The 23,718-nt window shown below is 41.3% G+C and overlaps 2 protein-coding genes and 2 long non-coding RNA genes across 7 annotated transcripts in view; 2 read left to right on the plus strand and 2 right to left on the minus strand.

Moving 5' to 3' along the window:
• Window positions 1-18,906, minus strand: tent4a (terminal nucleotidyltransferase 4A). 2 transcript variants are annotated; one of them, XM_037092335.1, is made up of 13 exons: window positions 18,052-18,906; window positions 14,865-14,988; window positions 13,230-13,276; window positions 13,011-13,131; window positions 11,973-12,080; window positions 8,223-8,351; window positions 7,826-8,039; window positions 7,037-7,163; window positions 6,848-6,951; window positions 6,400-6,581; window positions 5,798-5,956; window positions 5,637-5,690; window positions 1-3,454 (listed from the first exon to the last, which is right to left on the minus strand). In XM_037092335.1, the coding sequence occupies exons 1-13, from the start codon at window positions 18,879-18,881 to the stop codon at window positions 3,290-3,292; spliced, it is 2,364 nt and encodes a 787-aa protein (XP_036948230.1). In that variant the 5' UTR covers window positions 18,882-18,906; the 3' UTR covers window positions 1-3,289. The 2 variants fall into 2 exon arrangements, with proteins under 2 accessions (XP_036948230.1, XP_036948229.1); XM_037092334.1 differs by having other exon boundaries at window positions 5,511-5,690.
• On the plus strand, window positions 17,672-18,532 carry LOC119016497. Its single transcript, XR_005074176.1, has 3 exons — window positions 17,672-18,134; window positions 18,212-18,277; window positions 18,401-18,532. It is a non-coding gene; the product is annotated as an uncharacterized LOC119016497 (long non-coding RNA).
• LOC119016495 lies at window positions 18,763-23,225 on the plus strand. Of its 3 annotated transcripts, none has more exons than XR_005074175.1 (3): window positions 18,763-18,897; window positions 19,963-20,101; window positions 22,875-23,225. It is a non-coding gene; the product is annotated as an uncharacterized LOC119016495 (long non-coding RNA). The 3 variants fall into 3 exon arrangements; XR_005074173.1 differs by lacking the exon at window positions 18,763-18,897 and adding an exon at window positions 19,351-19,489; XR_005074174.1 differs by lacking the exon at window positions 18,763-18,897 and adding an exon at window positions 19,351-19,489 and having other exon boundaries at window positions 22,928-23,225.
• srd5a1 (steroid-5-alpha-reductase, alpha polypeptide 1 (3-oxo-5 alpha-steroid delta 4-dehydrogenase alpha 1)) overlaps window positions 20,449-23,718 on the minus strand; it is an 11,145-nt gene continuing 7,875 nt past the window's right edge. Inside the window, exon 5 of the mRNA XM_037092337.1 lies at window positions 20,449-23,718. Within this exon, the coding sequence (XP_036948232.1) occupies window positions 23,652-23,718 (67 nt within the window). The 3' untranslated portion in view covers window positions 20,449-23,651.

Raw genomic sequence — 23,718 nt, forward strand, 5'->3', positions numbered from 1 at the left:
TGGCAGTTTTAAAATGTTTATTAAAAAATAAAATAGAAAAAAATATATTTACATAAAAATGTCAAAAAAAACAAAACAAAAACAGAAGCTGGGCAGTGGTTCCCTCGGGCCACCGGTAGCTGGGTGTCCGTTTAGAGGGCCACTGCTCACATGAACCAGCCAGGACACAGAGGGGCTGCCACCTTTCTCTAAACAGCAGCCGCCAGTTTAAAATCCCTCATTGTATTGCAATGAGGGTAATATTACATTGCATTTACATGTACATGTGTACGTCAAAGTCTCAGTGGTCCGAGCCACTCTGTGGTGCTTCCCTTTACTGTCACTTAGGTCAAATAGGTGTGAAGTGAAGGCAATGTGCCGGAGCACAACCAAGACCTTTGTTTAACCGTTTCCACCACCATCGGATAGAAAGTGACAAAGGAAAAGTGAACACAGAGATCTACATCGGACTGCTGAGATGCACAGAGATTTTAATCCATACAGACTTCTTAGGATACTGCATGTCAAGTCTTTGCAGTGAATAAGCAGGCAACTCTTACCCAGTCAACAACCTTCCATTACCAATTTAATTTTCAGCCTGTCATCAATGCTGGTTCTGATCTGTAAAAGCAGACGTGGCTGTCAGGGATGCAGTCTGAAAAAGCTGAGAGGGTTTGCTGACTACATCCAACTTGTTATCCAATTTATCCTGGGCTAGGATTGCATGGAACTGAGCATTTCATGCACTAACGTGATCTCCTTCATATGGATGGAAGTAATAACGAAGAGGGTTATAACCCAATTGGGAATAACAGGGTGGAAGGGTATGATATCATGGCTGAGCGCATCAATGATATTTCTTGGTCAAATCATTAAAAGGATATTCTCTATCTGGAGGTGATGATTAGCTCATAATCTGTCAAAGCAGAAACTCTTCATTTGAGGTCGAATTGATGCCCGGTGCAGTTTTGACTGAGGGATCAGAGTTGCCATGGTTTAAAGAAAAAGAACATGTAAAAAGTGTAACAGTACTGACAGAAGTCTCAGTAAAAAGTAAAGAATTGTTGGTGGACACATTGGCCCCTTCTATAGGTGCACCTGCAGAGGGCAAGTCGCTCTCTGGGTGCACCTGCTCATGAACCGCCGGGCGTCTGATTAAAAACCTGTCGTGGAACGACATGACTCCTAACACCTTCTCACACACGTTTCACTATGTCACACACTACACAGACCCAGACCCAACCATTGACATTAACAACCCCCGTTCCTTATATTTGACGGATACATGTAGAAAACTAGACTTTGAAACATGTCAGGACCTTCATACAAATACAACGGGGCTGTGGGGACGCGGTTGGAGTTCAAATGAGTTGGCTTGCAAGTCTGACAGTCAGTAACATTACTCTAGTCCAACAAGCTGCATTTTGTCATTTGGAAAGAAAAAAAAAGAAAAGAAATGGAAAGACTAGAGAGTTGACACAATAATTAGAGGAATCCACTTGCATAGTAATAACACCAGCGTGTGTAGTGTTCTGGGCGAGTCACAGCCTTCGACAGTCCTGTCTGTGAGTGTGTGTATTTGTTTGACACGGTGTGCTCGCAGAAAAATACGACGTACACACACTCCAAGTAAACACAAAGAAAGGCATTGCAAACAATTAGCGGAAGTACCTGGCAATCAAATATACACAAGATTCCTGAATGGAATCAAAATATAATTCCCTTTCACTAGGGTCCTTGGTTCAGGAAGACTCCCCCTCCCTCTCCTTTGTCCAGGACCACGAAGGAGAAAACCTTATCGCTGAGCATCTTAGTGTTGGTCTGCACTGATTTACAGCTGCGGGCGAGAGTTGACCTCAGCCTGTGGGGATCAGATTTCCGCGACCGCGTCCCTCGACTAGAGAGAATAAGAGGATTTCTCTGACCTGGAATCAGTGGCTTTCTGCCCTCTTACCCTAATCTTGATCTTCAAATTCAAGTCAGATAAGCTGTTGCCTTGTTGGCCCCAACCCTCCTACAACATGTAATAAAAAGGGACAAGCACAAAAATGAAAAACACACTAGCATATATGTTCAACAGAACAGGCTCTTTCAGACCAAAATCCTACACTGTATGGAAGCTTTACTTTTAAAATGGCCTCCAGCAGAGAGAAAGACGGCCAAGACAAAACTAGCAGGCCACTGCCAGCATTCCCCTGACTGACAAAATATGGCAACAACACAGTCCCGTGAGGGACACACACACAGAGATAAACACATACACACAATCTCGAGGTGGCACTGCTAAAGCTCTGTCTGCTCAGGAGCTACCTCTTCTAAGCCAGAACAGAAGCACGTCCTCTCCCTTCATGTCTCAGGATATCCCAGGGTGCAATTTTCGTCCCTCCACTTCCCCCCAGGATGCCTTGGACTAAGTGGACCGAGGAACAAAAGTTCCACAAGGAATTTCATGTTAACCTCGCCCATTTTCACAAGACAGATGAAGGAAAAATTAAAGGGATTTCGAGACAAAGCGTTCCGTATCCCTTCCTGTTCCTGCTTCCCTTAATCAAAGAGAACAACACAAGTCAAGAGAGGAGAGAAGAAGAGAAGGAGGGGGGGCCATCTCAACCTTATGACAGACAGGTGCATACACTCCCGCTTACACTCAGAAACAACAAATGATGCACACGCACACACACACGCACACACACACACACACACACACAGTCCAGAGATGCTGCCTGGGGAAAGGTTCCGTAAACAAAATTTAAAATTCTACAAAAATAAAACAGTATAAAAAAGCCTTTACATATACACACATAAAATTAAATAAGCATTTACTTTAGTTCCAAAAAGAAAAAAATAACAGTATTGCACAAAATGAAAAACCGTTTGTTCTTAAGTATATAAACTGTAAAAAAAAAAAAAAAAGTAAAGTAACACTGAACCACAGGCAGCTTGGCTGCAGGGGTCAAGACGAGGTCAAATGAACATGGCAATGGCATCACCACCAAGTCCCACAAAAACAAAATAAAACAGGAACTGACCTGAAGCCAAGTAGAGGAAAAATCAAAATACTGACAGTAACATAATACTGAAACTACCAAACTGTGAACAAAAGTCATGCAGAAATGGAAAGGTAGAGATAAGTAGGAGGAAGATGCAGAGCTGAGGGCTGTTGCTCTGTGTGGCGGCAGCCCCAGAGTGAAAACTGCTGGTCTCTGGTCCTCTGTCTGCCCGTCCATCCTCCGTCGGGACGAACGAAGAGCCAGGCTCTCGCAGCCAGAGAGGAGAGGGAGGAAAAGTGGAGGGGGAACAGGAGTGGTTTCTATCTGCTGAGGCTAACCGGTAGGCTGTCCCTCTTTCTGCGTCGCCAAGTGTTGCGGTGATATTGTGTGTGCGTGTGAGCGTGTGTGTGTCCGCGGTTAGCCAGAACAGGGTTGTTGACAAGCGGCGGGTTGTGGAAGCCCTTCACGTTGAACTTGACTCCGTTCTGAGGAGTGGAATGAAGAGAGGGAGAAAAAAAAATATACATCAATTAAACTTTCATTTTCTTTACCGACAATGCACCAAAGGAGGAAAGGAAAGTATTGTTGCCTTTATCATTGTTTTATGGAACAGAACCTTTAATCGTTTTTACATTTATATATGCAATATATTTACTCAGCTGTTCAAAAGAATAGTATAGAGTTTTGGAAAATATTTTACTCTCTGGCTGAGAGATTGATGAGAAGATCGATACCACTCTTATGTCAGTAAACTAAATATGAAGCTACAGCCAGCAGGTGTTTAGCTTAGCATAAAGGCTGGAAACACCATTAAAACTGCTAGCATGGCTTACTCCAAATCTTTAAAAACAATTTCAATGTCACCATCTCGAAAGCTTATTCATTGAGATGCTATATCTCATTTGGAGGATTCATTCGAAAACACATTAAGAGAACAATTGGTTTTATAATCAAAAATTCCAAGAATATTGAAGATACAAACTCCATGTGAATTAACAGGAATTTATGGGACCTAACGGGAAATAACAGAAATACAGTGGCTCATGCTATATTTACCATCATGTCATATGCAGATCAAAATGACCCTTTTACTTCATCATAAGTAAAAATTAGTGGACTGAGAAACTTAGCGCTTTTTTGTTCTTTTTATGTACAGTTTCAGTTTAAAGTGAAACTCTCGTCAAAATGCAACCTAGGTTTTGTGATTGAATATGAGTCAAACCTTCATGTAAAAGCATAATTACAACAAAAGAGGCACTTTGAAGATTTACCGTATTTTCGTTTTCGGGTCACGGTCATTTTCTCAGTGCAAGGGGCACTTTTACGATAGCATCAAAATTTCTATTTTTTTAACACTAAGAAGGCTCGACGTAACGTGAAACTTTGCTCGTAGTATCACCAGGTTCTCTACACATGAACACGAGCACTGAGAACACTGTTTGTGTACATAGAGTTTACTAAGAAGAAGGTTTTCCTACCAACTCATGGCAGCCGAGAAGTATCGATCTCAGAATGCAGCCCAACTTTGAGGACAGTTAAGGTAGACCGCTTCAAGGTCAGTATTGTATCTTGCTAACAACAAAACAATAACTTCTCTGTGCATTTATATGGAACTAAGCTTTAGGAGCGGTCCACCTTAACTCAACTCCATGTTACATCACATTCGGAGATCGATACTTATCACTGGCAGGACGGTGACAAGTGCAGGACAGATCTGCTAACATGAGTTGTCCAAAAATGTTCTTTTTTTCATTGTAATTATGCTTTTACACAAACGTTTGACTTATATACATTCCCAAAAAAACGAGAGTTTCACTTTAATCTGAGTGGAAACCCACTACACTTAAATAATGCACAATAGTTTTTACGATCAGCTAATGTAGAGGAGTTTATTAATGAAGGCAAAATGTGACAAAAGTAGAGAAAAGAAACTAACTTGGCGTACACTACATGATACACTAAGAAGAATGTTACTTAAAAGGTACACTATGAAACATTTCTACAGTCCTATATACAAAAAGGGGACGGGGCTCTTGATACGTGGAATAGCAGTTATGAGAAACTACAATTTGCCTTAACTGTTGGCCAACTTTAAAGTCATACATTCACATTTGTTTTTGTTAACATTAAATGAACTGAAACAAATTGCTGCACTGTTCCTTTAAAAAGCCAGTAGGCTTTTAATAATAAACAACTGGATTTCACTGTTATGTTTAATGTTCCTTTTTATGTCATTCCCATGGCAACAGGTACACACCAGATGTTGGAACATCAGGCCTCAGAGCTGCACTGATGGTGTTATTGTTTACAGATCAGTTATTGACTACAGATGGCAATTTCAATTTCATGTAAGCTGTTGATTGATTGAAGAGTGGAAAAATTGAGTGTGACACAGAGAGAATTCAGACACTGGACAGAAAAAGAAGACCACTGAGGAGAAACAGAATGTATGAGATGGAGAGAGTCTGAGAGAAAGTGTGTGCGTACGTGTGTGTGTGTAAGACAAGTTTGCCTTGTGCGTTTGTGGCATCCGGCGCCTACCTTGTGTGTGTGGCTGGAGTGGGGGCTGGGCGGAGGCTGGGGGCTTGAAGGGGCAGGGGCATGAGCATGGGCATGGGCTGGGGGGGGCATGTGGAAGAAGGGGGGGAGCCCGGTGTCTATACACACCTGTCTGCCAGGTATGGAGTGCATTGCTAGACCACCGGGCAGTGAGACGCGAGCCTGGAGGACAGGGGGGGGATAAGAATTATTTACAAGAAAGGGCAACAACTTCTAATGTCTGAACATGTCCGCTTATGAAACACCCTTATGATTATGTGTGTGCCTACCTGTGAGCCTGGATGCATGAGGAGTGGGTGTCCTCCCATACCGTGCTTGCCTGTGCCCATGCTGAGGCCTGGTGGTAAAGCTAGGCCCAGGGGAGGGAAAGACGGGTATGGAGGCATGGCTGGTGGAGGGACGGGACACGGCAGCGCCGAATCAGAGTCCTGGTAAATCACACAAAAAGGACGAGATGATGAGCAAGGCCAAGTACGCACTGTAGCTACTGCATGCTCCTATCTAAACGTAACAATTACATTTGATGCAAACTGGGTCTCAGCGCATCAGAGGGGTTGGAGAGAACAGAATCAGGTGGGTGGCAGTATTACTCCATCTTGTCTGGTGTCAATTGCAAAATCACCAGGATACTTACTGTGCTTCTGTCTGTAGCAGTGACATTTAGCAGTTTGTCACAGTCGTTTCATGCAAGTAAGTGCTGACTGAACAGAGCTTCTCTTATCAATATCAATTAATTCTTCACTCTGTCTGAATTTACTTGACAAACACTGTATTTTTCAAATGCTTTTAGGTTAAAACTCTAACCCAAAAAAGCAAAAAACAAAGTGCTCCAACAATGTGCGCCTATCTGCTCATCTCTGTGTTTTCTTACGTTGTCTGATCCGGACAGCGAGGAGACAGAGGAGGCTGAGGAGTGCTGCTGGGGGCTGGAGATGGACATGGGGGAGTCTGCACTGTGGGGCGACACCGAGTCCCTTTGCTGCTCCTCCGGCCCCACACCACCACCGAGCACACAGGGCTCCTGCTCCGATGTCGGCTCCTTGGGAGGTGAAACTACACAACACAGATGAAAAGCTTCAGTTATTCACTTTTACACTTTTTACACTTATACAAGCTTTTCACAGTGGATGTTATTATTTATACACAAAAGGATATCATTTTCAGTCATCTTCTGTATGCTCAAATGTAATGCAAAAATTCCTTGAGCTGCTGAGCTGTAGTAATTTTTCTTTTATCATAATAAAATACTTAGAGTATTAGAAACATACCGCTCTGTAATAAAATAGAAACTACTGGAAACTAAGTCTGAGGAGCCCTACCTCTGTTGTCAGTTCGAGCCACATCCCTGCCCCCCCACTTCTTAATGATCCATTCCCTGTAGTCGATCACTTCCTGGGTCAGCCTGATTATCCTGCCCAAGGTGCTGAAGAGAAGAGAGGAGAGTTTTTAAAAAAGCACCGCTTTCATCTTGGGTATCTTTCACGCTGTTCAGGGGATTCAGTACTAACCTTTCGCAGTCTTTGTTAGGATACGACCGTGCAAGCGGGGATACGGCATGACTCAGAACAGTGTAGGCATAGTCAAGCACCTGCTTGACATGCATGGCACCATAGGAACCCCTCCCCACATCATTACCTACATGGAGCACAGACAAACACAGCAAAACAGAAGTAAATATTGAGGGATCGAGAGATGTTATCTGGCCCAGCAATATTCAATATTCTTTGATTCATTTGTATTGCTTATTTTTTACTTTTTCTAAACTCTGCTGTGGGTTAAGACATGCTTGTACATAGACATTTCTAATAACACATTATCATCATTATTATTATTATTATTATTATTATTATTATTATTATTATTATTATTATTATTATTATTATTAGTAGTAGTAGTAGTAGTAGTAGTAGTAGTAGTATCATTATTATTATCATTATTATTATTATTATTATTTTCCTGAGCCAAGTAAAAGAAAGATGATTTGCAACATGTATTGATTTAAAAAGTTGTTCTGAGCTCTGGTGACCTCTAACATGCAGATATTTTGCTCAGAGGGCTAAAAAAAACAAAAAAAAACAAACAAAAAAAAAAGTATGTTAAGTACAGCTATAGGATTTTACAAGGTCCGATTAATTGAACAGGAGTTTCTTTTGAATTCTCAGAGAATATCCATGACATGAACTGCAAAAAAGTTTTGAATTCTAAGTGAGCTGCCATTTGGACTGAGTTATTCATTGAGTCAAACTTTTTTACCATTTATATTCATTATATTCATGCTAAAGCTGTGGAACACACACCTGGAAGCAGTGGGTCCTCTATGCACAGCATGGATGGCCTGTATCCATTAGTCATGCCCTTCATGATCTCCTCTTTGGCTATGTATGCGCCTCCATTTTTGATGCGAATCCCTGTTTTCAAGTAGTTGAAATGGCGGCCATACAACTCAAAGAACTCGATCAGCAACACGCCCAAATTCTCGTTGGGGTTTCTGGCATCAATGCGAGGATGGAGCTGAAGAGACGGCACAGAAGACTGGATGAGGATTTATTACAACAGGTATTACGATGCATTAGTAAAGATTACAACATTGCTATGTGCGACACTGGCTATGTGAGGAAACGCTAACTGCAATAACACCCTGCACCAGAACTACTTTCTGCATTGGTTTGGGGTTGAGTTTTTATCGTTCTGTACCTGTAGGAAGCTGATGACCATGAGGATGAGACTGTAAGAGCTGATTCCCCCGGTGAACACTTCGTTCAGATCTCTCTGCAGCAGAAACTGCTTTAGCACAAAGATCAGGTAAGGCAGCACTGGATACATCTGAAAGAGACAGAATGAGAACAGTTAATTCAGTCAAATTCAGGGCAAGAAGAAAATCCTAATGAGAAAAGGAAAAAAAAAAAGATTTATATTTCACTCATTTGTAAGACTCACTGAGCAGACGTGGGGCTTTCTGGTAAAATGTGTAGGGCTCATTGAGTTAAGAGACGAACAATATTACATTCAAAGTTAAGAGCAAATTATTCAAATAATACAAACAATTCTTACCCATCACTGACCAGCAAGTTTATTGTTTCCTTTAAACTTTGAGCCAACTCATTTTACAAATCGTGAATTAATTCAGCTTCTATAAGGCAATCTGGAACCATTAAACCCCAACCTTTAAAAAGACATTACAGGTATCCATCATGACAAATCTTGCACTGGGTTTTGTGAAGCTTTCTGGCCAAACAATCAGCACTACCAGCAGCCTCAGAATACAGTCATTCAGACATACTTTTTACAGATAAATTGCACATTACATCCGATATTCATTTACATGAAAACTGAGTATTAAACTCCCCGCGAGGTTTACAGTTTTAGTGCACTGATGTCATTTTAGAAGAAAATGTTTATTATGAAACTGTAACATGTCTTTGTCACAAGTGTTTGACAACTTAATTTGAAACATCAGTACAAAAAAAATGTATCACTAGATGATGTCCCCTTAATAAACATTACTAAATAGAACTAGATATGCTAACTAACATTGAGACTATGTAAGTGTTAACAAAAAAATAATTTGTAGGCACATTTAAAAAGATAAAAAGCATTACAAACACATTTACTGAGTTTAATTTACTTACTTTTTGTTGATTTATTAATATTGAAACACTCTTTATTATGTATTTATTGGGATTTAATTGTGTTTTTTGCTGCGACCAGAACTAAATCTAAACAATGACTCAGTACAATAACAGAAGGCCAAAAACCTCCCCGTCTACTACAGTAACGTCCAGGCCTTAAGGGCAAGTTCAATGTCAACAATGTAATATTGTTAAGTAATTTGTTGATTTGAGTAAATGAGTAGCATGCAATAATATGTGCATTACTTTTTGGAAGGAACCAACAATGATGATACCGATTATAAGTTACTCTTTTATTAATGTTCTTAAGCATCTATAACTGTCAACAAGTTTATCATAAGTGCTGATAAATGTTTTATAATCTATCAATAAATATATGAATGAAGCTATTATTAACAACTACATAGCCTTATTAATGGCCATCAATATCTTATAAGGACTTACACAGGCCTTAATCACCTATTAACTACACTTATTACAAGGACCTTATCAAAATGTGTGCATCTTAGCTAACATACTGATTGGAATTTTTTACTCCCTAATATCGGTGTTGGCCCCAAAAACTGAGTATCTGTCAGGCTCAACATTAGCCGTGTTTCCACGATAACTTTGATACACCATTGCATACTGTTAAGGAAGCTTTGTGCTGCCAAACCACAAAAGAAAACCCTGCTGATGCCACAGCTGAGAAAATGATTCAGTCTTATTATTTTTTTTACTAAGTCGCGGCAGCTGAATAATCATAATTAGTAATCAGTGCTACACATGAATTGCTACCCCCTTACTGAGCAAATAAATACTCATCTAGCTTCCAACTGGGCCAAACGCTCTTAAAAAAGGTATTCAATGAGGCTTCCTAGAGCCTGTGACTTGATAATGTGCTCAAACCCCAGAGGGCCTGAAAATGGGAATTACAAATATGTTCATTTTCCAATTGAAAAGGAAGCATGTGCTGCTGGCAGTGTGTGTGTGCATATGTGTGCCAGTGGAGCAGCAGGGCTTGGTTGACTTTTCAAATATGCTTTTAAGAGGTAAGAATAAGACCTGGAGGGTAAACGCTGCTCCAACTGGCTTCATGGGAACTTGACATACCAGGATTAACTCAGAGGTGACCCCTCGATGACAAGACAGCACTGGAGTGTGTCTCGCCCCCGCACTAACAACTATCACTGGATTAATGCCGAGCAGAGCTGTCAACTTTCAAGCAGTGACATGTTTTCAGAGAGCAGTGATACAAAAACTACAACAACAGGAGGACAAAAGCCAAAACCTTACAGCATGCTGGAACATCAGCACCTGGAATTCCTCCCCTGCATTAGCAGCTACTACAACCATGACTATAGCAGGCAGAGATCCACCTTCAGCAGGAATCCTGTCAAAACCACAGGGTGGATTTCACCTCCGCTGAGTACATTTGGCGAAGAGGTTTTGAGCAACACAGAGGCTCAGTCTGAAATAAGATTACACTGTGCGTGGTTGCTTGGGTTTGTTCCAACTTCCCTTTGGAAATGAGACGAGTCAAAGCGAGATTGGAGTGAAGTAAAGTGTCATGCTTTAAAAACTGCTGGCTTCTGAATCACAGAGGGAATTTCCAAAGTTCTGTATATAGACCGCACTGTAAAATGGTAATTATGTGACTCCTCTGGTGGCTTTTATTTAAATATGTCTTCATGACCTTTCCCTGCTCTCTTACTCCATCTATGTATTGCTTGTAATGCGAGTTGTGGAACAATTTGATTTAGTCCATGAAGTCTTAAATTCATAATCCATAACTGCTTTTAAAATGCAGCTATGCAAATGGATTTTTTTTGTGCGTCGTGTGATTCTTTCTAATCTGATTCACCCATTCAAACACTACATAATGACCATCATTAATAAATGGTACTAGTTAATAGTTACATCACTGTTAAACAAAAATAGAGCTTTATTAAGCAATTTTAAAGGTTTCTAGACAACAATTACAACATTTTAATAGCTATCCATGACAGCCATTATAGCAACTACAATAATTCACTGTTTATTAATGATGGTTGTTTAAAGCATTACCAATAGTGTGTTTATTTAAGACAAAGCTATTCAGCTTTTAACACCTGGCCCCCTCACCTTCACAAAAACATGATGCAAGCATGGCTGCATATTAGCATTATTGTTTTTGCCTAAGCGTGTTCCACCTAGTCTTCTGTGGGGTGACTGGCTAGCACTACTGTGCTGCAATGTGATGGAACTGCAAATAGGCCCATTTATGACTATTATTCATATTTGATCTATGGTGGTTTTATATTCGTACAAGTTTTCTTGAGCCGAGAAAGGCTAAAAATGTGTGACACCATCACAATGCAAAATCTATGGGCAGAGAGGTAAATTAGCAAGCGGGGCCAGAAAGAGAAACTTCACTGAGTATATTTAGTGGGCCGCATAAACAGAGAGTAAAGCCAGAAGCTTGAAAACATTTTGGGTGTATGCATCAGGTGAGCGATTCTCACTGGAGTGACTAGGAGCCATCATTGTGTTCACAATGTGACTCTTTTTCAAATCCATAGCCTTGCCTGTGGCCAGAAGTTGACACTGACTTGTAAGTTTAAGACTAAGCTGACTCGTCATTTTCTTTGTATTCTTTTTATTTTCAGTTTTCAGTCTGTTTGGTTAGATTAAGGGACCAAAACTACTCAGTTAGGTCACAAACACATAGGTGTTAATAGTCTAAATTTTATGCATATATCATCTGTCTTGAAACAAAAATAGCAGTAAGATAACAAGAGTAACCATAAGCTGTAGATCCCGACAGCGACATCACCACAGATACTGTATTTCTCACCTTTACATAATCTTTAATGAAGCTTGCCGCCTTGACTCCAGTCTCCACATTGAAACTGATGTCCACCTTCACCTCAGTCTCCTGGTCTGTCAGCTTGATGATTGGCACCTGGGGGAACAAAAAGTGAAATGTATCAGCAAACTTAACAGTCAACTCATCAGCTAAAGAGACTTTCACTGTGTGCAGAAATCAGAGGGGAAAAAACCCATCTGTCACGACTGACAGCCTCATAGAAGGAATCCGAAATTCAGCCATTAACTACTTATTGCTCTGTCAGTCAAGACAGTAATGCAGCTTGCAGTGGTTAGCCTGGTCGTGTGCACACTCCATGGAGTGCATGCAACAGAGCCATCATGCTGCTCTGGCATTACGTTATGTAGCTTTCAAATTAATAGACAAATAAACAGTGATGTGTCACAGACTCAATGGTGAATAACTGATGACCAGTTTTAATTTTGGGTGCACTTGAGCAGATACAGTATCAACTGCTCTTGTAATATGATTTGACAGTGGGTATAAAAAGTCCAACTGTAAATTTAATGTTGAACAGAAAAATTACCACACAACTGGCAGTCTGCCACTTGTCATGCAAACAGATGGAAGAGACTAATTGAGAGTCCTCTTTCCCCCTCATATTTCCATGGAGATAAGAGTAAAAGGTGCCAACACTTAATACTTCTAACTAACCATCTGAAGTTCAAAGGAACTTTTTTTTTACGAATGTAAATGGGGCTGCCAATATCGGATTTGGCTGGGTTTATTCCAATTGGTCTCCCACTTACTGGAGCTGTAATATTTTTATCACTGACTGTGAAGAAGGAAGACTAAAATTAACCGTCAAACAATTATATTGTGCCAGACCTTTAATCGTTACATCAGTGCACATGCAATATCATAATATCATCGTCAAGTTATCAAAATCACTTGTGTATTTGATGGGCATCTGTTGCTGTGAACCAGTGTGGCTTTTTTTAAGGTCTTGATATGAACCCAGCATGACGTGTGTCTGTAAAAACATCTCCCGGTGCCACTACTCACAGTAGCCTTGTCCAGCACTTTGATTGAGAAGGGTTCAGCCACGTTATGCTTGCGAAGAGCTTGTTCCAGCTCTTGCAGCGGGGGGCGCTCCCACTTCCCGAACACCACCAGGTCAATGTCACTGTGGGCAAAACAGAGAAATCAGAACGTTAAAATACCAGCCAGAAAATCACACGAAGTAGAAACATTTGTAATAGTTTTTTCTTCAAACATAAATACCTTGTTGGAAGGTACAGCCCTGTGCTGAAGCTGCCAAATATTTGGACCTGGAAAAAAAAGTGTTGAAGACATTTGAATACGATGAGCAAAATCACTGTAGTTCTACTGTTAGCTTGAAAAGACAGCACAAATGTATAAAAGAAAAAAAAAGTTCCTCACCAATTTCACCTACTGGTGTCCTATCACATTCTACCTATTAACGGCTTGGCTACATGCTTCTAACTGTTACAGATCCTGTATCAAACCACAGCTCATTTGTCATGATGTTTGCAAACTATAAGGAACTAGGTATTTCCAGGTTCCACTTCTGAGACAGTAATGGCTGCCAAGTTGAATAACCTGCCAAATTAAGTGTACAATAGCTAGAAAAAAAGAAAAGAAGTGCTGCGTCTGGGGACAGCAAATGAAAGTTCTCAAAAGGAAGCAAAGCGGGGCTCTCTCCCTTCTCGTCTGGTAAATACGACAAGGCAATGGCACTAAGACAGGCTGGGATGAATAGGTTGAAATGAAAAGGGAGGCTGGTACAAATCACAAGCCTGATCCATTTACCTGACAATCTGACTCACAGTGGAAGAGGGGGAAGACTGGCAGCCAGCAAATCACCACAGCGCGTGTTTTACATGATTAAGTAATGAGAGGGGGCATTACATCAACCCTACATTGCTGCTCTACCCAACCAGCTGCAGGACCCTCCATCACTATTTCTGCACATGCACGGTGAGTGCACGTCAGTATATAAATTGATTTGTTTTTTCAAACACAATGACTTAAAATTACTTTTGATTAAATTACCCTCTGCAGCTTCAACTCTGTGATGTGTTCATTTCAGTCTTGGCAGAATCAGTGTAATGCACTTCCTGGTTAGCTTTAAGAGGAATAACACTGTAAGCCAAACTATTTCCTGGCCAGGACGGATTGCTAGGCAACAAGTAGAGACTCCAGGAATTTTACTATTCCCAAACAAGGAAACAGTCCGGCACATAGCTGCCTGCAAATAGCCATTTTCAGAATTAGTTTTTTGTACATATATAACAAAGAAGATACCAGTTAGATATGCTGGTACATGTATGTTGTTACCTTTGGACAAAGCTAGGCTAGCAGTTACCCTTGTTTCCACCCTTTGTGCAAGGCTAAGTAAGCCAGGTGCTGGTGGTTGCTTCATACTTAGCATACAGATGTGACATCTTCTTATCCAACTCTTGGTAAGAAGGGAAATAAGTTGACTTCCAAAGATTGCTTCCTTTAAGTTTTAGTTTAGTTTTAAAAAATCCCAAGCAGCTACAAGTGTCTCACTTCAGACTATTTTATACAATTATGATAACTGCAAAACAAATTATATACTTTTGGCAAGCTCTGATCCGCCTCACTCATGTGAACTAGTTAGTACTTGAAAACAGTAAATAAATATACAAGAAGTAGGTGTTATCTTGGACAAACAGTACCTTATCTTTAAAAAGAAACAGTATCCCAACAAGATTTATGAGCAATCTGAGATGGCAGTTTGTCTGTGTGCCAATTTATCCTCCTCCACGAGTGGACTGTGTGATTTAAGAGATTGCTCTCTAAGATATTAAGAACCCGTAAGAGGGAAAGTTGATCCAAATAAACAGAGACGCGTGCGTGTGTGTATCTTACATCTGCAGTGGGCCACAGCTCCTTGATGATCATCTCTATCCGGTTCACCACCTCCTTCCTCATAGCTGCTTCCTCTGGCCGAGGAGACATGAAGTTGTAGAAGTCCATCACCTCCTCGTGGAGTCTGGACAGAGAGGAGGAGGACAGATAGGGGTTAATCTCACCACAATGGAAATTCTGCTACACATGCAACATAGATTAAAAGACAAGGAATTGTATATCATGTGAAATATACAATCACATGAGGTTATCGTCCAAACTTGACTTGCGCACATGCTAGATTTGGCTCCCTTTTTGGGAGAAAAAAAACAAACTCCAGATGGCCTGTGATATGCATCCCCCTTATCAGCATTCTGATTAACCCCTCTCATGCCAGAGCAGGGGAATCAAAGAAACGGCAGACTCTTGTACTGAAAATTTGGTTCTTTTTGCATCGTTAGCTTCTGCTTGCCTCTACTAAACTTGTCAGATTGAAAAAAAAAATGCATAGCAATACACTGGATAAGTATTGGTGCTGATACTAAATCAAATTAAGTTTATTCGTTAAATTTCTCTTTAAAATCTGAGAATCCATAAAACTATAATTACTCTTCTTGTAGCATGACTACATTTATTTTTTAAAGCTACTTCATTATTTCTTTTTTCTTTTTCTCAAATACTGTGACAAAACACATGCAAGTTCCTCCTAATTTTCTTTTAGGATCACTAAGTCTATTTCTCTAACCTAACCTTAATGTTATCCATAGCCCTAACCATAACATCCACTTTAACCACAGCTCTTAACATAACCACAAGCCTGGAAACAACAAAGAACTTAAGTGATCATGAGGGGGAGGGAGACTTTGCAGAATTCTTCTTATCAGTGAGGACATTTTGGTCTTCATCAAGATACTGGTAAAGGGACATAAACCTTTGAGGTCTGTAGAGGAATGTGAAAACAGGCCTTTGTAAACACTGAGGGCCATATCATCCAGACTATGCCTGAGGACTCCAAGCCCTTATTGTTATTGCTGATATGGTCCTGTATGGCAGCGGGGCACATATAATGTAAAGATTTCCGACCAGTCAAATGCCTCCGAACAGAGGAACTCTGTTCAACCCTGCAGCCATTCATTTTTCTAGGAATGCATGCCATGATGTCAGTTTGAAATACAGAACAGGGAGACTGTCAGAATCAATTACCAGAGCCCTGGAGGAAATGCAGTCAGCCCATGTGCCCACTCTTTTGGTGAAAACTCTCTGCCAGCGAGCTGGGGCGTATCCATGCCAATAATCCACCACTGTCAGAGGGCACGGTTATTGTTGGGCCCCACACAGTGAAAATAAGAACTGTTACTGAAGCCATCCCTGACAAACTAGTTTAAAGTCAAACATGATCTTTTAAACAACATTAGGGTTTGTTGTGTTTTACTGTGGAATCAATGTTTCTACTGCCACAAAAACATAAACCCAAACATCATCCCTGATTATCAAAATGTCAATGCAGCATAATTACATCATTATTTATTTTTCCAATTTGGAGAGCAAATCCCTCTTCGTGGGACTATAAAGGGTGTCCCTGAAGGCAAACTACTGCAAGGCAAGTCAGTGCACACGCCAAAACTTGCATCAGAAAACTTGTAGAACCACAAAAAAATGAAATATGTTGCTCATTCACTATTTTCAGGACAAGGTATCAATGAATAACTTACATTTCCACATAACTTAATGTTAAGATTATTGTTGAACTCAGCCTCAAGCATGTGGAAGAGCTTTGACGACAAACACAGATTCCTTGTACAGAAAATTCCCAGATGGGCGCAACCAGCCATTACAAATATCACAAGCTCCTGCAACACAGCTGCAAGTTCCTTGTCCATGTGTTGTTATGTTTTTTTAAAGAAGGCTCCTGACAGAGCAAAATGACTACTGTTACAACTGTGTCAAAAACATGATATATTCACTGACAGGTTTACCTACAATCCTAAATATCAAACTATAAAAAAGTCACATTAACTAAAAACATGTGCTCGAGTTAAGACGCAATCAAATTGTGTTCAAATACATTATTATTTTCTCAACATAGGAGAAATTTATCAATTAGACATTGTATGTACATCAAGTCCCACTTCTGTCTGTTTGTCACGCTGACAGAGAACTCTATAGAGTTTAACTTGGAGAAAGAGAGAACAAACTGTGACTGCACCTAAAAATGACTTCTGTGTAAAATTATCCAGAATTAAATAAAGTGGAGCAACTCAACATCCTGATAAGTAGTTTTAAGCCATTTTGTGTGTAATGAGATGTAGGGGGAAACCATTAAAACATATAATATATATCGTTAAGCCCAAAACTCTGACCATATTCTAACTATTATTGATTGATTATTTTTCATAATCACGCAGATGAGGATCGTTTAGACACATTGTAGATATCCCGGGGGAAAGTGCACATTACTTACAAACCATTACACAAGTTAAATGTTATCCAACCCGTCAGCTAGTATCTGGGTATGTTGCACAACTTAACATTTGTTCTTGTATAGTATTGTAAGTTTCGACTCTACTTTCAAAGTCGACTGAATTTCATTTGGTTGACGTTAAGGTTGATCGTTTTTGTCTTTAAATAGCCGGTTTCCTAACCTTAATAGGGAGCCAACACTGTGAACCGTTAGCTAAGCTATGTCAGGCTAACGGACTACACTGAAAGGCACCATATCCGGTCAAAACCTTCTAAATAAACCCCCCCCTCCTGGAAACCACTTCTCGATACAATTCAGCGACGTGATTTGCTATATCATTATGCACAGTCACGTTATACACGTTTTGTAACCGTACTTGTCAGCAGTTTGTTGGCATTAGGTGTTTTTAATACGGCTCAGTTTAAACTTCAGCAGACAAAACACAGAACTTCCGGTCTTTCTTGGGCGACAATCGCCGTCTTTACGCAACTGATCTAACGGTAGCTTTTTAATAGCCATCCAGCAACCAGCCTAACTCCAATAACGTTACTCGGCAATGCTGGACACACTGTCATATCTAACTGCTGAGGGGAAAGGCTACATCGCGTTTTACGTACCACAACATTTAACACACACTATCGAGGATTATCAGTGGCCTTTAACAATTTTAACCAGCAGCAAATGACACACGTTAACGTTAGCTTTTCGATCCCCAAGATGTTAACGCTTTAGTGTTCGGCCACTCACCCGAGGACCCCAGGGTTGTACTTCCTCGTCTTCCAGGGCGTCCAAGTGCTCGCATAATTGCCATTAGTGCAGTTTGAAAGCAAGTAATTCATCCCATAAGTGCTTGCTTTGTTGTCACTTTTCCTTCGGCCTGGATGGTGATTATGTGTGTGATTTACAGGTACCGAGGGGTGAACCTGATGGCGCTTCGCGCAAATCTGCTGTAAATTGAAAGCCGGGTGCTCCTGTAGGTGACGGTGATGATGGTGGTAAAGGTTGACATTATTGTCCATGCTGTCGCTCATGTTGAAGAGCAGATTGGCACCCCCGACGTTTTTATTAATATTGCCCGTTACATTTCCACCCATAGTCCTCTCAAGTGAGCAGCTGGAAGGGGGGCTGTCCGTCCCGGATTCCTGTGAGGAGGACGAGGAGGAGACGGATCCCGTCTTCTGGGGCAAGGTTTTCCCCTCACCTGGTTCAGCTCCGTTTGCCGTGGAGAAGGAGTTATGTAGGTTCCCGTTGGACAGTGCTATCCCCAGCGAGGACATCGCAGTGCCGTTAATACTCGTAGTGCCGTTCATGATGCTGTGATGGCTGCTGCCGTTGCTCAAACTGGCAGCAGCGTTACCGTTGCTGCTGCAAATGCTCTTACTCGATGCCACCGCGGTCGCCACATTTTTTAAAACATCCAACGCAGCGTAATTCACGCTCTGGTTGTGGTTTTGATTGTGGAGCTGCTGGTGAGCGGAGAGTGTCCGTACTCCCTGAGAGGTCTCCCAGACGTGCATCCATAAGGCGTTCGCAGGTCCTTTCTGTTCGGGCTGAATCCAAGCTACCCTCGGATCCATTCAACTTCTTCCTCTGGTAACCCCCTACAAGTATCTAACTAACGCTAGCGAGCCCGTCGTGAATCCGCGCCGCTTCCTGGACCTTTCAAAGGTCGCTACACTGTCCGGGGTAATGAAAGGAGAAGTATTTAAACATTAATCCGAATTAGGACCATTGATAAAGTGGCCCCGTTACACCGCTAGCTGGAAAAAAAATGCTAGCCGTTTCCTACGGGAATTCAATATGGCGTATTCTCTTCAAATCCATGCGCATGCGCTCTGCGAGGGGTTTCTTAAACGATGACTGCGCCCCCCCATCCGCCCACTCCTTCATCACTCCGGCCGGTTGATGAATTGCACAGAATAAACAGAATTTTTATTTGATAAATATTTAATTGGACAACAAATGAAGTACACGGTAAAACGTCAGTAATGAATAAGGGTCCTGTGGTCCAGTGGCTCCTTAAACAAGGAGTGGGAGCCCAGAGGTCCTTGAGCACTCTATCTCCACCTCCCGGCCATCAGAGGTGGGTGGGTTCATCGGGGATCCCCCATCAACTTGTGGACAGTGGCTGAATATTGCAGGGATGACAGATGACTATTAACATCCTTGTGCCTGATAGCTACCTGTAAGTATCAGCACATATTCATTAACCAAAAATAAATGTTACATATGTATATGCAAAGTTATGGGTTTAGGGGCCATTAACAGGTCGGGACCCCAGGAAGTCAGTCTTTCTCTGTGGGTAACCCAGGCTTGGGTCCACAGCTTCATGTGCCTCTGCTTAGAAAAACTGACAGTAACAAACGCCCACTGTGAGCATTTGAAATTCTTGGAAATAGAAACTAGAGCAACATATCTCCTCAGCAAAATACAATTTCCATAAACATTAGGCAGAGAGGGAGACCACACTGTGATGTCAGCTGGCATCTCAAATCCTGCTGGGGGCCCTAATCACAACCTCTGGCCCTTGAGATGCTGCTCACATACAAAAAAACAGGCAGAACTCTCATACTGCATTCCACAGGGTATCACACATACAGGTCCTTTTCACTGTCTATGCGTATATGCAGCTCTTTCTTCTTCTGTTTATTGTTTCAGATGAAGCTATGGTGCGGCACGGGAATCCAAATGCTCATTTTCAAGGGGCAATGCACAGCAGGTGGTGTTGATCATTCCGGCACCAGCAACAGCCATCTCCCAGCCCATTAAGCGCCATGATGGAGCGGAGGCAGGCTGGGTAAGGCATAACCAGCACCGACTGGGATGCGTATGCATGTAAAAGAGAGAGTGAGAGAGAGTGTCTTGCATAATGCCCGCCCCCCGCCGCTGCTATTCACGTGCTGCATGTGACAGAGTCAAGGAAAACCCCCCAGAGCAAAGTGTATGCCAGCTAGGATATGTAGCTCTCTGTATAACACACGCAGGCAGCACACACACACACACACACAGCTGCTCACTCCCACTGTACGCCTGTGGAAATCTATGCTCCTCTTTCTATCTCTCTCTCCATCTTACACTGTATGAAATGCAAGCGTTGGAGTGACACACCAGATTGAATAGGTTATTCCTCTCATCTCCCATGCATCACAGTTTCAGCTCAAGCCTAACGCCAACACTGACTGTGTGCCAGTGTGTGCGTGTGTGTGATTTCAAGGCTGGTTTGCCTCATTGTCAGCTTTTATGGGATTACCACATTGGTGACGACTGGACCATGGCTGACAGATGCCTAACAGACACACACACACACATACACACACATATATAAACAGAGACAGGCCAGGAGGAGTAAACGGTATGCTCCAAGGCTTAACAGTAAAAGCTGATAATATTAAGGAGGCAGGCAGCAGTCTGAGGCTGCATGTGGCTCGAATGATAATGAGGCCGCAGCATGTTCCAGATATTTAACCCACATTAGTGGAACGCTGCATTTACTCTGTTATATCAACAGCCATTTCACATCTCTACACAGGAACATATTGCCTGTGGGCATGTCAGCTGCACAGTTGGGTTATATACAGCATAACAAGGATGGTTATAATAGGCACAGTGACTAGAATCTCAGCAACTACAGAGCAGCAGGTTCAGAAGTGAACCTGGCCCTGCAGGTCCACTCAACCTGCACCACCTGAAAAAGAAGCAACAACGGCAGTTTAGACCTGAAAATGTGTAGTAGGCGACTAGATGTGTGCCATCTACAGGCACGGAAAACATCGTTCGATTTAAGCATGGAAATTAGCATTGTGATTTCACCATAATACAACAATGGCTGCCTGATTTTTATCCACACATTTTTTGATTGACCTAATTTACATACTTGTTGTTCTATGACATATAAAGATGGACAACACATTACATGCATGTAAAGAATAAAGCCAAAACATCTTCATTGCCCCCTAATGGCTCACTGCAGAATATTTAATTAACCCTGCCCTTCCATGTTAGCAGATTGGACATGGGACGAACAACTCCAAGTCACTTGAGTCACTTAAGGTCTATTTCGTGAAACAAGTTAGGGTCAGAAAGACCAAAAATCAAATCACTTCTATTTTACATTCATTTAAAAAAAAAAAAAGCCATTACAGATGGTATCAGCAATGATATCACAATATGTGAGTGTAAAATTTAATCGTTGAATAATGTCCATGAATGTCAGAATATTTTAGTATTTGGTATGTCTCCCTTTTGTTTTTATGGCAGCATGCACCTCAGCTGGCATGGACTCCACAAGCTGGGATGGGACAATATAATATTTTGTCACAGACTTTGATGAAAAAAATTCAAGATAAGTTGCTCGTGGTGAATTCCATTATTGGAATATTTGTGAATATCCATATGAGTGGCTTGAAGATGCTGTCTAGCTCACTAAAATACAGCCCCAATATTGATTTCCTGAGAGAATCCTGCATCTTGACAGACATTCCATAATCCTAAACCTGTAACCATGGCTTGTCCACAAAGTTAAATCAGATATTTTCATCACAACATGCTTTGTGGAACACTGTCAGATCCTGCTGGGCTAACATCAGGATTTACACAAAATGGTGGAGTCCATGCCAGCTCTTTTCTTCATATAGGTGCCACATGTTGGTAAGTGCAAATTAAATATACGAAGAATCTGCAGCTTGCATGAATTAAATTAAGTTTAAGAGTTAAAAGCCATTCCATTGAAATGCTTTGCATATAGAAAAGAAAATCGAATGGTGTCTGTCGGAAGATACATGGTGTTATAGTCAGCTGGCAGGCACAGTAAATACAGGCTATGTAATATAGTGCTGCAATTATGAGAAGCGTGGATAAAGAGGATACACAGAGGAAATAGCCTGGAAGAGAGACAGAGACGATGGGGACCGTGAACATGAAGGATGTCACTCTGTGAAGCCTTCAGCGACACACAGCCTTCATTTTTCATCACAGTCAGACACAACGGTCCTATTATTTATTGATGACTCCATGTGTAAAGGCGATGACAAAATAAATTGATTTCTAGTATAACACATTCTTTAACATTCACAGTGACGTGACCTTGGCTGTGATTGGTGTTGGAAATGTCCTCCACAGGGAAAGGGATTTGAGTTACAGGAGGAAACTGCAGCTGACAGCTGTGGAACGCTTCAGTAAAAAATTCAATGCAACCTGTGTCATGATAGCTGGTGTCATTATTACTTGCATGAGGTTATCTTGTGAAAAATGTTACCAAAATGATGAGATAATTGCACTTGTTTCCAGTCTAAACCTATTTTGAGTAACAGTGAAAATACTGAAGATCACATTGTAAGTATTAAAACATTAAGACTTGACTCTCAGAGAAGAAGATAATTTGGCTCATGGTGAAAGTAATCATGACACAGTAATAGAATAAAAGATATGTTAAGATCAATACCAAGGTTTCCCTTTCTCCACTTTTCTCTCAGTCTTTCATTCAATCACATACAGTCATTTATGCTCGACATAACTCTCAATACTTTCCCCTTTCATTACTTCACTTCTTTTCCTTCTTCTCTCTTTCTCAGACACCCTGCCAGGAGTGATGTGTTGAGGCCGTGCTCTCATCTTCTCATTTCAGGCATGGGTGAGTTATTGAGGGGCCATGCTTGATCTCCATTTGACTTCCCTGCAGCTCAGTAGCCGTGGACCGGTCTGCTACAGTCCTCTCAGCACAGAGATGCAGTTACCATTTGTTCCAAAGTGGCTTTTGTTCCCGCAGCTTAAGATGAGGTAGAGTAGAAGAAGAAATCTCTTTCTCGTGACACCCAGAGCAAAACCAGGCGGGACTTAATTCAGGCACCATCTTTCATCTGTCTAATTCAAATAGATGCGTTGCAACAGATGATTCTTGAGAAGGAATAAAAACTTTAAATGTCTGCTTCACATTTCCAAGTTTATGCTCCATCTGGGAGAATATGCAGATCAGCAGAGGGTCTTAAAACTGTTTATTGCTGGTGCAGAGTGTTATAAATCCACTGTGTTACTGCTGAGGTATGCTCAAATGACTATCTCATATCCTCTGGATCTGTGCTAAAACCTCTTCCATGACATTCAGTTGATGATTGTTTGTGCTTCGTAGACATTATAACCACAGAAATGATAACGGTACAAGTCTTTTGAACATGATGGATTTAAACTGTTGCTTGCTTGCAGATCAGATGAAGGAAAAAACAAAATCTGTATCTTCAGGGTTTGTTCTGACATCAGAGCTTTCCTATATTAGAAAAAAAGATCATGGGTATATTCTTCTCAGGCACCGTAAGAACCAGTACCATCTCAGGCTTCCAGTACCCACAGTGTTTTCAGAGGAGAAAGGGAATCAGGGCTTTCCTACTTTTAGGGTAGTCTTCAAACTTATTGAGGTACCAT

Source organism: Acanthopagrus latus, chromosome 3, assembly GCF_904848185.1.
Source record: "Acanthopagrus latus isolate v.2019 chromosome 3, fAcaLat1.1, whole genome shotgun sequence".
Lineage (NCBI taxonomy): Eukaryota > Metazoa > Chordata > Actinopteri > Spariformes > Sparidae > Acanthopagrus > Acanthopagrus latus.

Excerpts from the sequence above, each read along its gene's own strand:
- tent4a (XM_037092334.1), bottom strand. The coding sequence starts at position 18,881 with ATGGATCCGAGGGTAGCTTGGATTCAGCCCGAACAGAAAGGACCTGCG. Across the intron at positions 8,040-8,222 it reads TGGTCATCAGCTTCCTACAG|CTCCATCCTCGCATTGATGC; the intron begins GTACAGAACGAT and ends CCGTCTCTTCAG. Across the intron at positions 6,952-7,036 it reads CCTAACAAAGACTGCGAAAG|CACCTTGGGCAGGATAATCA; the intron begins GTTAGTACTGAA and ends TCTTCTCTTCAG.